The sequence below is a fragment of the Helianthus annuus genome, chromosome 10 (genome assembly GCF_002127325.2).
Source record: "Helianthus annuus cultivar XRQ/B chromosome 10, HanXRQr2.0-SUNRISE, whole genome shotgun sequence".
Taxonomy (NCBI): Eukaryota; Viridiplantae; Streptophyta; class Magnoliopsida; order Asterales; family Asteraceae; genus Helianthus; species Helianthus annuus.
The window spans coordinates 118,697,422-118,714,566 of NC_035442.2; the positions used below are offsets into that span (position 1 = coordinate 118,697,422).

A 17,145-nucleotide genomic window follows, 5' to 3' on the forward strand; every position below is an offset into this window, starting at 1 on the left:
GCTCCTAAAACAAGTTAAGACAAATATGTACTCTCCCCTAAAACTCTTTAATCTTTATCATGCATCCCATAAACTCCTATCCTAGACCATATCCTCAGAGACGTACAACTCTTGCAAATCTTGCCTAATTCTCTCATCTCACGTCAATTTAGTCTTATCTCTAATCCTCACATCCACAGTGAATGTTTCCACTACTCTAACCGACACCATCCTTTTCTCTTCTCTTTACATGTCTAAACCATCACAATTTCCCTCTTTTATCTTATCCAATATACTAGTCACTCCTAATTTTTCATAAAAACTCCATTTCTTATATGGTCCAACCTCGCATACCCACATATCCATACTAACCTTCATCTTGTGCCTATATCTTCTTGATTGCCCAAATGTCTATTCCATTACACACTATTACTACTTCTAGATTTATGAGGACACATTTTTGTCATAGCTTATTAGAACCACTAGCAAGCAATAATAAGGGTGTAAGGGGTGCTCACCTAAGATGTGAGTCCCCTCTCTTACGCCCAACCAATCCTCGTGTGCCACGTCAACTCCCCTCTTAAACTCCCCTAACACCCTAAATTGATGGCGGCACTCCCCTCTTAGGTGAATTGGTTTTTTTAAAAAAAAAAAAAGAAAAGCATTGATTGGTCACTCCCTCTCTCTCTCCTCCCTCTCTCTCTTCAGTGAGCCGCCACCGGTTCTCTCTCCTCTCTCTACCTCACCGCATGGATGGCGGTGTATCCCCGCTCGGCAAAACACCTCCCCGATGGGGTTTTCGGTGTGCACCCCGATCGCCCTAAAAGAATGACCTCATCCAAAGTAGTTACTAGTTAAGTGGGTTGGTTGTTGCAGACTTGACCCGTTTGAGCGGGTCAAAAACTATCCTTATCATCCAAAAGTTGTTTCCAGTCAAAACAATTTATTGTATTTATCACTCATTCTCATTCTCTCCTGTAATCCGCCCAATTCATGGTCATCACCGCCACCATCATCGTCATCATCTAGGTAACTTTGTCTCAATTAAGCCTCAATTTCAGATTTTTTTGTCCAATTACTTATCTTATCTTAATCAATTATTGTATCGGTTCAAGATTGTTGACTCGTATATACGGATCTGAAGATTCAATTGTAAAATTTAGGCTCGTATTAATAATTTGTTCGATGAATGGTGTGTTTTAATCTCGGTAATCTAAATTGCTTGTTAAAATTACTCCAATTTTGTTACTGATTGAATAATTTTTGTAACTTTTTGTATCATTATTGAAAGGTGAGTATAGTTTAGTCTATTGGTTTTGTTTTTTTAGAATATTAAGGAGATAAGAAGGTATGAGAGTGAACTTGAACACAATGTGTTGTTTTCTGCTAATTATGCTACTGATTTTGTGGAAGGAAATGAAATTTCGAGGATCGATTCGTTTGTTATCCAAGGGAGGGATTGTAAGAGTTGTGTGTATGTTATTGTTGTTCATGATGGATGACACTTGATTAGCTTTTTTTTGAAAGGTGTGAATTATTCGCGAATGTCGGGAGGTCTAGCATACGTTGTCTTAACCGGGTTCGCGCTAGAGAGCCCCCTCGCACAATAGATCCCCAATTTAAACCCCTCAATGAGAAACCACTATCACCAGACTCGAACTTGAGACGTGGAAGGGAAAACTCACCCGGGCCCACCATAGGTACCACTAGAGCACTAGTGATGGTTAACACTTGATTAGCTGATGTGTTTAGTTTAGTGTTTGTTTAATATGCAATCAACTTTTTCTCCACACTGCCGACATGATAAGAATTAAATTGGTCATTAATCGACGGCAATGGTTAGCATTTAGTTGCAATAAGGTAACTTGTTGTGTTGGTAGCTTAGTTAGGCTTGGGAATCTTAGTGCTTGTCAAGGTCACATGTTGTGTGGAGGAAATGTTCTTTGGTATGATGTGGCAGAACTCAGAAGACTTTGAAATATTATATAAATTGTTTAACGAATATATGTGCTTAAGGCTGCTACACTTGTGGTCTTATGGGTAATACAACTTATACCAAACAACAATTTTAAGCCAGCATCTTCCTTGTACAAGAGTTTACGTTAGAAAGTTAAATTCCTTTCTTTTATGCTGTTGGTAAGTGGGGAAAAGAGAAGGTCAGAAGTACCTACATGTCATTACTTTATGAAAGAAAAGGCTATTCGACAAATGACAATCTAGTGTTCATTTCTTCTACGTTCGATTGTTTTTTACCTTTATCTTTCATTTCTGTCGTATTGGACCACTCTTGTCTTATTCAAGAACAAAGATGCATGAATTATGGATCATTCTCGATCGCTTTCATATCTCTGTTAAATTTTATATGTATCATTAGATAATTATCATCTCCATTTTTTCTTCTTTCTGTCTGATATTCATCTAGATAAAGTTTCTCCCCCGTGGTTTTCGTATTCACTCTGTTAGGCAAGGATTATGCATCGTTTTTCAACCTGAGTTACTTTAAGCATTTCCACTTTCTGGATTACTTTATTTGAATATTGGCCAAGTGAACAAAGTATGCTCTATGTTATCTCTAATCATATAATAATTCTTCATTAGGCATATAAATGTTACCCTCATTAGTCTCTTCATGTTCTTAAGTATAATGTGTTTTTAGAGTAAAAGGCCATTTTCGTCCCTACGGTTTGGTTAGTTTTGTGACTTCCGTCCAAAGGTTTGTTTTTTCGCATCTGGATCTAAAAGGTTTGAAATCTTGTCATTTTCATCCGACTCATTAACTCCATCCATTTTTCTCCGTTAAGTCAGGTTTGGTAACTTAACGGGCAATTCGGTCTTTTGAATACTTGTACATTATGTTAAAGCTTGTACATAGAGTGCAAAAGACCGAATTGCCATTTAAGTTAACAGAAAAGATGGAATTACCCCTGACTTAATGGAGAAAAATGGATGGAGTTAACGAGCCGGATGAAAATGGCAAGATTTCAAACCTTTTGGATCCAGATGCGAAAAAACAAACCTTTGGACGAAAGTCGCAAAACTGGCCAAACCTCATGGACGAAATTGACATTTTACTCTGTGTTTTTATATTACTTCTAACTATGTTTGATTGCTGTATTAGGCATAATATGTGTCCCCTATGATTAAATTCCTTGTTCTGTGAATGCAGAATACAACTGATTTTTGCGTCCAAGATTCTGTGTAATACCTGTCACCAGTGAGGAGCAATGTCGAGTGGCGGAAATACTCATTGGTGCTACCAATGCCAGCGGCCAGTCCGGCTTCGCGGTCACAATCCCGTTTGTCCATACTGTTCTGGGGGATTTGTGCAAGAACTAAGTGAGGTGGTCGAGTCTGGACAACAAGACATCGGGCCCACTCACACACACGGGCCTTACGATTATGGGTACATGGAACCGTTCCCGGTCCCAAGAAACAGAATGATGGACGTTTTTTCCGAGTTAGTAAGGCAAAGAATGGCGGGAAGAAATCCCAACTTCGAGATCAGAAGAAGATCAGGGCTTGTCCCTGAACACGGTGTGGTTCCGTGGTTCATATTTGACGGTCAAGCCCCGGCTCGGATGTCTGCCAATGACGGATTCGAGTTTTTCTTCAACGGTGCACCACCGGGTCCAAGACGGTCTAATGTGAGTAATATCTTTATGGGTCCCGGGTTACAGGAACTAATCGAACAACTTACGGTGAACGATGGTAGACAGGGCCCGCCGCCAGCATCCCGATCAGCGATTGATTCTATGCCCACTATTAAGATTACAAACAGACACTTGAACTCGGATTCTCACTGCCCGGTCTGTCAAGATAAGTTCGAGTTGGGATCAGAGGCTAGACAAATGCCGTGCAACCACATCTACCATTCGGGTTGCATCGAGCCGTGGTTGGTTCAGCATAATTCTTGCCCCGTGTGTCGAGTGGAGCTGCCGGCTCATGGTACAAGTAGGGGAAGCAGCAGTGGTGGTGGTGAAGAGGACGGTGGAAATAGTCGGGGAAGGCGGAACCCGCTATCGTTTTTGTGGCCTTTTCACTAGTGAACTGAAACAAGCAATGAGTATTGTTTCTGTTGGTTATTCCTTTATCTCTGTTGCCCCTATCATTGAAAATTGAATCCTGGAAGTTGGTTTGGGTTTGGGTTTGGGTTTGGGTTTGGATATTTGTATGTTGATATATATAAAATGTTGATGCTGATTACATGTAAATCGATAGCGGCGCGTGTACTTGATGCAGTGGAAGATGGACACTGCCCTGGATTGGGGACTTGAGCTTTGGGTACGGGTGTTCATAAATCACTTAAACCGATCGAACAGCTCAAACCGATGCAACTCGGTTGGTTTGAAAGGTATACGGTCTGGTTTGGTCTGGTCCGGGTTTGACGATTCGAACTTTGAATCGGCCGTGCGAACTGAACCTGGCTAACGTTTATTATGTTTTAGGAATTTAGGGTAAAGTTCTTGTACAAATAGCCTTATCGTATGAAACGTACGAAAGGCATGAAAAGGTAAAAAAAACACAGTGACATTTTCGTAATTATTTTACCCGTAATTACCCTAAAGGATCAAAATTACCCTACAAGATCATTTGTAGAGTAATTATGACACTCTACAAAATTACCTCACAAGATCAAAATTACCCTACAAGATTATTTGTAGACTAATTATGATGCTCTACAAAATTACCATACAAGATCAAAATTACCCTACAAGGTCATTTTACAAAATTACCCTACAAGATCAAAATTACTCTACAAGATCATTTGTATGGTAATTTTGATAATTACTCTACGAGTAAATAATTACGAAAACGCCACCGTATTCTTTTTATCTTTTCATGTCTTTCGAACGTTTTGTACGATAAGGCTATGTGTATTTGATCTTTTGCCTAGGAATTTAACCTAAAGTTTTTTATATTCATAAACAATTGCTGTTATTAAAAAAATTAGTACAAATTAATGATTTGAAGTTTTTTTTGGGTTCAAAACCGAACAATTAAAATGAGAAACCGACCAATTTGACTGGCCCAAGCCTGTTTGGTTTGTCTTTTTCCAAGGAGTAAATTGTCATTTTAGTTCAAATAGTTTTTTTTTTTCTTCTCTGGGTTCCTGACTTTTCCTTTTTCTTACCATTTTGATCACATTGTCTAACTTAGTCTAAAAACCAGGTTATAATCAGGGGTATTTTTGGCATTAAATTATTATGAGATTTATAAATTATGCTGTGAACTATCACTGGTTATCACTACACAACAGTTATGCTAAAAATACCCCTGGTTATAACCAGATTTTTAGACTGAGTTAGGCAATGTGATCAAAATGACAAGAAAATGGAAAAGTCAGGGACCCAGAGGAGAAAAAAAACTATTTGGACTAAAATGGCAATTTGGACCAAACCTCAGGGACTAAAATGGCAATTTACTCTTTTCGAAAGTTGTAGTTAAAGGTTTGATTCAACCGAATCGTGAATGTTTGGTTTGTCTTTTTTTCAAAATTGTAGTTAACGGTTCGATTCGGAACACTCCATAGAGGGTTTGGAAAAATTTGATAGTCTTTATTAACAAAGAACTAGCAGGATGCCCCGCGATACGGCGGGAGCGACACATTGCATTGCGATACTCGTTTGACAGTTTTCTTATTCATATAATATTTATTGTACCATTATTGTGATAGATTTACATCAAAAGCGAAGTAATCGGGTGATCCATTTCATTGTGTTGTGCATGGTTCGGTCTGTTCGACTATTATCCTCAACCGAAAACGAAACCAAAGTCATCGGTTAGTCTATTTTATTAACCAATCAGTTTTCGGTTAATCACTTCGGTTTATTTGGTTAGATTGACGATTTTCGGTTTGGTTCATTTAATTTTACTTAAAAGCAAAAAATCAAACTTGGGCTAAAATTTTACTTAGAAATATATGAAATTGTGGTATAAATACATAAAATGAAAGTATAAATATATAAAATGGAGATATAAAATATGAAATATATGAACTGGAGGTATAGAAGTTAGAAATATATGAAAATATGAATGATTCGGTTCAGTTCAGCTAATTTTGGTTAAATGTGTAACATCCGTCTAACTACTACATGAATTTAATGAAAATTCATATGATTTTTATATAAAATGCGTCTAAATTAAAACGTAGGTTACCAAAACCAAGTTCTAAGTATTCATAATTAGACAACCACCGACTAGTTTAAACGAGCATGACATGATTAGCTAATTGTTTACATTACAAAAACATTGTCTAATAAAGTTTAGATATCGCGGAAGCTTCGAAAGTTGTGTTCGGTTCTTCAAAACTTGCTTGACCGCCATTCGTAAGACCCCCATCATAACCTAAAGTCTAAACCACTTAAATAGTTAGTTTTGGCATTGAAATAGATCATAATAACAAGTTCCAGCATCAACCATAAAAAAAAATAACAAAAATTCAGATTTGATCTTGCCGCGTGTCGCGGCAAAACCCACCACCACCTGTCGCGTATCGCGACGGCTTCTGCGTTTCGCCGGGGGATCAAAAGGATCCTGCCGCGTGGCGCGGGGGAAACGTTTTTCCAGCAAGTGTAGGTTTTTAACCAGCATTTGCTGCCAGCTCCGGAAATTCAGATTTTTAACTTCGATTGACCATAACTTTCGACTCGTAAGTCCGTTTTAGGTGATTCTTTTTCCTATACGTCTGTAAATTCATTACCAACGTAACTATTAAAATTATGATACCGAAAATTTAACTTACGGACCGAACGGCTAAAAGTCTCTATTCAATTATTCGACCCATTCTAACTTCACTCAATTTGCTACCATTTAACTAGTAATCCTATGGCGCCTTATACCCAACATCCGGGGCTTATCATCACCCACATTTCTTTACCAATCTCATGGCTAAATGCTCTTGTGATTGTTGTCGCCATTGCTAACTATTAAAACACAATTACTACAATTTACACTACTAATCGACCCATTGTCATCTTGTGGAATCCTCCAATGTGATGACTACCAAACGGTTTCTTGTCGACTCTAAGCCTATTATTTCAAGTAACGATCATGGTCGCTATAATCAACGTAAATTTCTATCCTACAATGCAACTATACATAATTTATCAACAATTCACTTAATGTAACGGGTCAAGTTACATACCTTCAATGCACGCCCTTCAAACGCAAGTCGCCACCGGCTTGTCCACTCGACGCTCTGGTATCTTTTCCTATAGAGTTCAATCATGATACGTTTAGAACTCCTTTTCAATCATATGTCGCATAATTTGTCTAAACATCACAATTATGCGTTTTAACTTTAAATTTCAGTTTCAAGCCTTCTTTGAGGCATTTCTAAGAACACTTTAAGGGCAAAATTTTACATGATTATATAACAAGTCCCTAACTTATCATTTTACCCGAATTTACATCAATCAAGCTTTCATATATAAAATTTAACTTTCATATTTCAGTAATCTCTTTCTATGAACCAAATTACACTAGAATAATGCTCAAAACCCTAGTGTTTATCTATTTCTCACAAAACCCATGATTCACCTTCAATGTGTTCATGAAATTTCCAGAATTTAGACTTGATTTCACATGTTGTTGTCTAGGTTTTACTCCTAGACACTATATCATCCCTATCTTATCCAAATAACAAACATGCATCATCAAATTTCGGATTTCCCCTAATTCATGTGAATTTCAAGTGGAGAATTTTTATCAAATTTTACATACCTTATAACCCCCTTGCAATGAGGATCACTAATCTCAGCTCGGATTTCGTTTTGGATCAGATTTGAACCTTCAATTTAGGAGTTTTGTGGGATTTAGGGTTTTGAAGAGCTTGGTCGCCCCCTCCTTCTTGTCTGGTCGATCTCACACACACAAGTGTGTTTGAGATTTTTAATTTTTTTGTTTTATTAAAATTAGTTTCAATTTAAGCACTTTTGGCCCCTCAACTTTCGTTTTTATTTTGTTTTAACTCCTTAACTACTCATAAGTCATCATCTAACTAGGTTAGTGTCATTCCTAGTTAGTTTATTTTACTAATTTATTTGCAACTTAATTGCAAAGTCAAGAATTTATATTTTCTGGATGTTACAAGTCCACCCCCCTTAAAAGGGTTTCGTCCCCAAAACCAAAGTACACACCAAATAATGTAGGGTAGAGACGTCGCATCTCCTCTTCGGACTCCCATGTAGTGTCCGAACCTTTTCTATGCTCCCACTTGATCTTGACTTGATCGATTTGTTTGTTTCACAAGTGCTTGGCCTTTCGATCTAAAATCTCCAATGGCCTTACCGCATAATTCAGGCTATCATCTACCTCAATATCGTCGTAATGGATATAATCTGTTTCCTCCGCTAAACATTTCCGCAATTGCGACACATGAAACGTGCCATGTATCCCACTCAACTCTTCCGGTAGCTCGAGGCAATAAGCCACCTTGCCAACCCGTTCGATGATTTTAAATGGCCCGATAAACCTCAGGCTTAGTTTCCCCCTTTTTCTGAATCTGATAACACCCTTCCATGGGGAAACCTTTAACATAACCATGTTTCCTGTTTGAAATTCAATCGGTCTTTGTCTTTTGTCGGCATAAGACTTTTCCTATCTTGGGCTGCTTTTAAATGGGCTCTCACCACTTCAATTTTCTCTTTAGTGGCTTGAACTATGTCTTTATGTGCCAATTCACGCGGTCCCACTTCACCCCAACACACCGAGGTTCTACATTTCCTACCATATAGCTTCTCATACGGTGCCATGCCAATGCTCGAATGGTGACTATTGTTATATGAAAATTCGGCCAACGGTAGGTAAACATCCCAACTCCCGCTGAAGTCGATGATACAAGACCGTAAATATCCTCTAGCGTCTGTATTGTTCTTTCACTCTGCCCATCCGTCTGAGGATGGTAGGCGGTGCTAATGAAGAGTTTTGTTCCCATTTGTTCTTGAAAATCTCTCCAAAAATTTGAAGTAAACCGGGTATCTCTATCCGACACAATGAATACCGGTACTCCGTGACGTGCCACCATTTCGTTTGTATATACCTCGGACATCTTTTTTGAAGTATATGTTTCGCGTATAGGAATAAAATGTGCACTATTCGTCAATCTATCTACGATCACCCATATAGCATCAAATCCCGGGTCGTTTTAGGTAGTTTGGTCAACAGGTCCATAGTGATATGTTCCCATTTCCAAACTGGGATTTCCAAAGGTTGCAGTTTTCCATATGGTTTCTGATGTTCCGCCATGACTTGTAAATAAGTCAAGCACTTCTCCACGTATTTCACCACATCCCTCTTCATTTCGGGCCACCAATAATTTTGTTTCAGATCGTTGTCCATCTTGGTCGCACCCAGATGAATAGAATATCGGGATTTATGAGCTTCATCGAGTAGAAGCGCCTTAACCCCACAAGTATTTGGAACCCATATTCTTCCGGATCGAGTCTTCAACCCGTTCTTTCCATCCAACAAATCTTTTAACTGGCCGATTATTCTTTCCTTCTTCTAGTTCTCCTCTTTCACTGCTTCTACTTGCGCTTCTCGGATACGTTCAAGTATACCCGAGGTCACCACAAGCTGCATCGACCTTACTCGTATTGGGACATAGTCCGCTTTTTTGCTCAGAGCATCCGCCACCACGTTTGCCTTTCCGGGGTGGTAGTGTATTTCGCAGTCGAAATCCTTCACCGTTTCTAACCATCGCCCCTGTCGCATATTTAACTCCTTTTGATCGAAGAAGTATTTTAGGCTCTTGTGATCGGTAAATATGGTGCACTTTACCCCATATAAATAGTGCCTCCATATCTTTAACGCAAATACCACCGCAGCTAATTCGAGATCGTGCGTGGGGTATTTCTTTTCATGTATCTTCAATTGCCTCGAGGCATAAGCTATAACTTTGCCCCATTGCATCAAAACGCATCCGAGCCCGATAATGAGGCATCCGAGTAAACCACTAAGTCTTCGACTCCGTCTGGCAACGTTAATACCGGAGCTTGAGTTAGTTTCTCTTTTAGAGCTTGGAACGCTCTTTCTGGTTCGACACCCCAAATGAATTGCTCCTCTTTCTGAGTTAACTTAGTTAACGGTGACGCAATCTTGGAGAAGTCTTGAATAAATCTCCTGTAATATCCCGCAAGTCCTAAGAAGCTTCTAATTTCCGAAGGGTTCTTCGGGGGATTCCACTTCGACATGTCCTCGATCTTTGACGGATCTACCAATATTCCATCGGCACTTATGATGTGGCCGAGGAATTGCACCTCTCATAACCAAAAGGCGCACTTAGAGAATTTCGCAAACAACCTTTCTTGTCTAAGTGTCTCTAACACCTCTTGTAAGTGGTGTGCATGTTCAGCCTCACTTTTTGAATATAAAATATCATCGATAAACACGATGACCGATTTATCCAGCATTGGCTTGCAAACCCGGTTCATGAGGTCCATGAAAGCCGCGGGTGCATTTGTTAGCCCAAATGACATCACGAGGAACTCGTAATGTCCGTATCGCGTGCGGAAAGCCGTCTTCGGCACATCTTCCTCTTTGACCTTTAGTTGGTGATACCCCAATCTAAGGTCAATTTTTGAAAACCAGTTCGCACCTTGTAATTGGTCGAATAGATCGTCTATTCTCGGAAGCAGGTATCGATTCTTCACCGTGAGTTTGTTTAACTCCCGGTAATCGATACACATGCACATGCTTCCGTCTTTCTTTTTCACGAATAATACCGGTGCGCCCCAAGGAGATACACTCGGCCTTATGAATCCTTTGTCGAGCAGGTCTTGAATTTGTGACATCAACTCTTGTAATTCCGACGGCTCGAGCCGGTACGGTGTTTTAGCTACGGGTTTTGCGCCCGGAATCAATTCGATTCCGAACTCTACTTCCCGTTCGGGCTGTATCCCCGGTAAATCTTCCGGAAACACATCTTCGTAGTCCTGTACTACCGGTACATCTTCAATCTTCAGTGATTCCTTCTCGGGCTCATTCGCGTATATCATAAAAGCCTTGCATCCTTGCTTCATAAGCTTGTGAGCTTTCAACATTGAGCATATTATGGGGTTACCTCCTTTTTCGCCATAGATAGTGACGTGTTTCCCGCTCGGAGATGTTAGCTTTATCTCCTTACGAAAACACACGACCTTTGCGTGGTGCTGAGATAGCCAATCCATCCCTACGACTACTTGAAACTCCCCCATTGATATCGGGATTTGGTCTATTAAGTATTCTTCATCATCGATGCTTAATTTGCAACCTCGACAAATATCACAAACTATAAAACTTTTGTTGTCCCCTATTTCAACTTCTAAGGGCACAGATAATTTCGTCAATACAAATGAAGGATGTCGAATAAATCCATGCGAAATGAAGGATTTATTCGCACCCGTATCAAATAATACACGTGCAGGAATTGAGTTAATTGTGAATATACCTGAGACCACATCAGGTTCTGTTTTCGCTTCAGCCGTGGTAAGTTGGAAGGACCTAGCCTTTGCCTTAGGGGCTTCTGCTGGAGATTCTTTAACGTCTCTCCTTCCAACTAAGTCTGGGCATTCAGACTTTTTGTGGCCGGGTTGATAACATTTGTAGCAAACTGAGACTTTACCGGGCATAGAGACGCCGTATGCCCCGTCTTACTACATATGGGGCACGGTTTGTCTTTGAACCGACACTCTCCCTTGTGTCCTTTCCCACACACTTTACAACTTGGCGACCCACCTTTAGCATCCACCTTCTTTCCCGATTCTCCAGTTCGAGCTTTCTTTGTAGGGCTTGGATTCGCATCCTGTGCCCTTCGCTCACCCCTTTCAACTTGTTTCTTTAACTCGATTTCCCGTTCCCAAGCAACGTTTATGATTTCGGTAAGGGTCTCGTATTTTGAAGGAGTCATAAACTCCCTATACTCGACGCTCAACATGTTATAGTAGTAGTATATCTTCTGTTTTTCATTCGTCACCAATTCATTGCAAAACTTCATCTTATCCATAAACGTCGTCGTAATCTTGTCTATGGTCTCGCCCTTGTGCCTTAGTTGCATGAATTCTTCCTTGATTCTATTAATGATTGCCTTGGGACTACGATGTTTAAGAAACGACGTCTTAAACTCCTCCCATGTCATGGCCCTCGCCGCTTCGGCCCCTATTTCATTCTTTTTATTGTCCCACCAATCTTTGGCTTGCCCTCTCAACTGACCCGTTCCGTAAGCAACAAAGTCACTTTCGTCACAATGGGTCCTTTCAAACACCGCTTCAACGTCGCCCAACCATCTTTGGCAATCATCGGGTCAACCTCCCCGTTGTAGATTGGCGGTTTACACGCCATAAATTCTTTGTACGAACACCCCTTACATTCTCCCGATTTCTCTTTCATAAGGTTGACACTATCTTCCAACCTTTTGACTCGTTCTTCGCGGAAGCTTCGAAAGTTGTGTTCGGTTCTTCAAAACTTGCTTGACCGCCATCCGTAAGACCCCGTCATAACCTAAAGTCAAAAACACTTAAATAGTTAGTTTTGGCATTGAAATAGATCATAATAACAAGTTCCAGCATCAACCATAAAAAAATAACAAAAATTCAGATTTGATCCTGCCGCGTGTCGCGGCAAAACCCACCACCACCTGTCGCGTATCGCGACGGCTTTCGCGTGTCACGGGGGATCAAAAGGATCCTGCCGCGTGGCGCGGGGGAAACGTTTTTCCAGCAAGTGCAAGTTTTTAACCTGCATTTGCCGCCAGCTCCGGAAATTCAGATTTTTAACTTCGGTTGACCATAACTTTCGACTCGTAAGTCCGTTTTAGGTGATTCTTTTTCCTATACGTCTGTAAATTCATTACCAACGTATCTATTACAATTATGATACCGAAAATTTAACTTGCGGACCGAACGGCTAAAAGTCTCTATGCAATTATTCGACCCATTCTAACTTCACTCAATTAGCTACCATTTAACTAGTAATCCTATGGCGCCTTATACCCAACATCCGAGGCTTATCATCACCCACATTTCTTTACAAATCTCATGGCCAAATGCTCTTGTGATTGTTGTCGCCATTGCTAACTATTAAAACACAATTACTACAATTTACACTAATAATCGACCCATTGTCATCTTGTGGAATCCTCCAATGTGATGACTATCAAACAGTTTCTTGTCGACTCTAAGCCTATTATTTCAAGTAACGATCATGGTCGCTATAATCAACGTAAATTTCTATCCTACAATGCAACTATACATAATTTATCAACAATTCACTTAATGTAACGGGTCAAGTTACATACCTTCAATGCACGCCCTTCAAACGCAAGTCGCCACCGGCTTGTCCACTCGACGCTCCGGTATCTTTTCCTATAGAGTTCAATCATGATACGTTTGGAACTCCTTTTCAATCATATGTCGCATAATTTGTCTAAACATCACAATTATGCGTTTTAACTTTAAATTTCAGTTTCAAGCCTTCTTTGAGGCATTTCTAAGAACATTTAAGGGCAAAATTTTACATGATAATATAACAAGTCCCTAACTTATCATTTAACCCGAATTTACATCAATCAAGCTTTCATATATAAAAATTTAACATTCATATTTCAGTAATCTCTTTCTATGAACCAAATTACACTAGAATAATGCTCAAAACCCTAGTGTTTATCTATTTCTCACAAAACCCATGATTCACCTTCAATGTGTTCATGAAATTTCCAGAATTTAGACTTGATTTCACATGTTGTTGTCTAGGTTTTACTCCTAGACACTATATCATCGCTATCTTATCCAAATAACAAACATGCATCATCAAATTTCAAATTTCCCCTAATTCATGTGAATTTCAAGTGGAGAATTTTTATCAAATTTTACATACCTTATAACCCCCTTGTAATGAGGATTACTAATCTCAACTTGGATTTCGTTTTGGATCAAATTTGAAACTTCAATTTAGGAGTTTTGTGGGATTTAAGGTTTTGAAGAGCTTGGTCGCCCCCTCCTTCTTGTCTGGTCGATCTCACACACACAAGTGTGTTTGAGATTTTTAATTTTTTTGTTTTATTAAAATTAGTTTCAATTTAAGCACTTTTGGCCCCTCAACTTTCGTTTTTATTTTGTTTTAACTCCTTTACTACTCATAAGTCATCATCTAACTAGGTTAGTGTCATTCCTAGTTAGTTTATTTTACTAATTTATTTGCAACCTAATTGCAAATTTAAGAATTTATATTTTCGGGATGTTACAAAGTGTACGCGCGATGCGGCGGGAAATATAAACATTGCCACGGTGTGCATTGTTCGGTTGGTTAAATTATTATCCTCAACCGAAATCGAGGTCATCAATTAGTCTATTTTATTAACCAAACCATTTTTAGTTAATCGGTTTGGGTTATTCATGTCACACCCCAATCGATGGCGGAATCATTGGGGCGTGGCACTGAGCGAAACAGATTGTCCAAGAGAATCCATAACAACTATTAGTGATAATATATTTAGCATTAATGTCCCATACCATTAACATATAACGCATAAATAGTCATTACAGACATTGTTTCTCAAAGACAAATAAACTGTTCCGACAACTCAGATTTATTTAATTTGTTTCTAGACTCCCTAGCTTGATTCGTCACAGCAAACATAGCATCCTAAACACCTGTCACATACGTTAAAATAAAGTCAATACACAGATTGTAAAGGTGAGTACACAAGTTTGATAGCATATAGTATAGCGAAAGCGGTTACGCATAACCAACATGTAACATGTAGAAATGTGAATCAAGTAAGCAATCGACAATAACTTATGCAACAGACATGACTGTGAGTGTAGAATGCACAACACATTATCACCACTGTGACCATGTGAAGTAAAACCCTTAACAACCCATGTCCGCGACAGGTGCTGAGTCCAATCTATAGTACTATCGTTGCTAAGGTGTCAGGCAAACAATCACTGTGTAAACATAACGTATAAGCATTTATCGAGTCACGTATAACATGCAAGAGCGGTTAGCGTTTAAAAGAGTTTGTGTTGTGTGTTGATGTGATTTGATATAGATAACGTATATAACACCCAAAAGTGCGTTAAGCGAAAAAAGGGTTCGAGTATACTCACAGTATGTGTTTAGTAAATAAAGACAGTCTTGGATTGTAGGGAGCATATTGAAGTTAGCATGATCATAGAACGATAGCGTAAGCGTTGGACATCATGTAAACAGCTTATCGGGTGAAGGGGTATGGTCCCAAAAAGCCGCGCAGACCATTTTCAGGTCGCGCGCTGAACTATACTCCTTACTCCGAAAGCTGATCAATCTTCAGGCTCTCGCGGGCTACTCAGGAAAAGCCTGACTCGCGAGAGGTCCAAACAAAAGATGACATCAGTTTCCAGACTTAGTGTTCTGAATAAGAGCCTGAGCCCCTACAACCCTGCGCTGGATTGTTACGTGTTCAACAAGGGTCGCGAAGGAGTTAGGGCGCAAGGCCACTTCAGAGAGTACAAAAGGTACAAGTGGCAGAAGAATAAGCCAATCAGCATCCTCCAGGCTATGCTCTATCGTGCTCCACGATCATCTGACGTGCAGGAGATAGAGAGTACACAAGGACGCCTACGTGGCACCAATCAGGGGGCGGCGACACCTGCCCCATGATTTCCATTTACCTGCTGATGGCAGAGGGACAACAAGGCCGACAATTGGGACACGTGGCTCCAATCATGGTGCGCCAGCACCGGAGATCTTCTAGAAGACACTAATGGTCGATACCAGTGAGCCAAGGAGGATATTCCCTGTTTGTCGCCTTCCGGCCCAAGGCCGATCAGCCCATCTCCTCTTACTCCTCTCTGGCTATAAATAGAGACCTCCATGCATAGGTTAAACATTCCATTCCCTCTACTCTTACTCTTAACACACACTTATTTCCTCAAAGCAGTTACTTATTCTCACGCTGGAGTCTGGTTAAGAGGGAAACCCCCATATTCCCCTCTTAATGAGCTAACGGTGTTGCTGTTTTGCAGGAAGAAAGGATCACATCAGAGCTCAGGAAAGTTTAAGAAGATTAACCCTCATGACTGAAACATAAACCAAACTAATTAACCCTAAAATTAGTTCCGTGTTTCTTCATTGGTGCCCACCGATTTTTACAATCACTTTCATCTTCTTTTTTTTCTGAGTTTTTTCTATTCTCTTGATCATGGCTGGTCAAGGGATCATTCCTGATTTCAGTTTCGGCACAAACTCTAACGTAGGATTGGGGGGGGGGGGCAATCCCAATGTCCAAGTCCAACCTGCCGAGGAGATAGGTGAAATCGAAGCAACAAACACCGAGGGACCCCGCGCGAGCATCTCTCGCATCACTCAGATGGGAACCCCAACAACCATCGGCGCTGGTCCGTCAAACCAAGCTCCAAACCCGAACATTTCGGTGCTACTAGGGCTACCAGAAGGCGAAACTCTAGCTTCCTTGTACGCCAAGCAAATTGCTACTATAAATGCTGCATATCAGTCTTTGAGTGCACAACAAGCAATTTTGCAAGCATAACCATCCTTGGTTACCCCTCCCGGTCCAAGTTAGGGGCGCGCCAGACACCCCCGCAGCAGAACATTCAAGGAAGAATCAGCAGACCTCCTCCCCAAAGAAGGCCAAGCGTGCATGACACGCGTGACACACGTGGGGAGACAGGTAGTTATTATGACCATCCGTCAAACGTACAAAAGGGTCCAGTTCACAGCCGGCTCGGGCCGCGGAACATGAACAACGAATGGGACGACACGGATCCGGACGATTATACTTGGCAAGAGGATGAAGGTTCCTCGGTCTTCAACTATCTGCAGAAAAATCATGAGTCTTACAGGCCAAAGCAGCGCATCGCATACAGCGAAGAAGCAGAACGAGATTTCAGCCCTGCCTATAGACCAGCAGAAGCTGTCGAACACTCGAAGTTCATTATAAAGATTTCTCTAGCCCCGCTATCAAAAGAAAAATTGCCTCCAACAGTGGGAAAGTTCAATGGTCTAACTGACCCTGACGATCATGTTCGAGTATTTACAAGCGTTGGTGTTATGGGAGGATGGAACATGCCAATGTGGTGCCATCTGTTTATCCAGACTTTCACAGGGGCTGCTTGCGCCTGGTTCGACAGCCTTCCACCTGGAAAAATCACGTCATGGGTCGACTTCAGAACTCAATTTGTAAATCAT

The 17,145-nt window shown here is 40.4% G+C and overlaps 1 protein-coding gene across 1 annotated transcript; it reads left to right on the forward strand.

Annotated features, from left to right (window-relative positions):
* The first annotated feature begins 834 nt into the window (after positions 1 to 834).
* LOC110885190 (probable E3 ubiquitin-protein ligase RHC1A) lies at positions 835 to 4,190 on the forward strand. Its single transcript, XM_022132878.2, has 2 exons — positions 835 to 1,008; positions 3,146 to 4,190. Exon 2 carries the CDS (start codon positions 3,204 to 3,206, stop codon positions 4,020 to 4,022), a length of 819 nt encoding a protein of 272 aa, XP_021988570.1. The 5' UTR covers positions 835 to 1,008; positions 3,146 to 3,203; the 3' UTR covers positions 4,023 to 4,190.
* Positions 4,191 to 17,145: the final 12,955 nt, after the last annotated feature.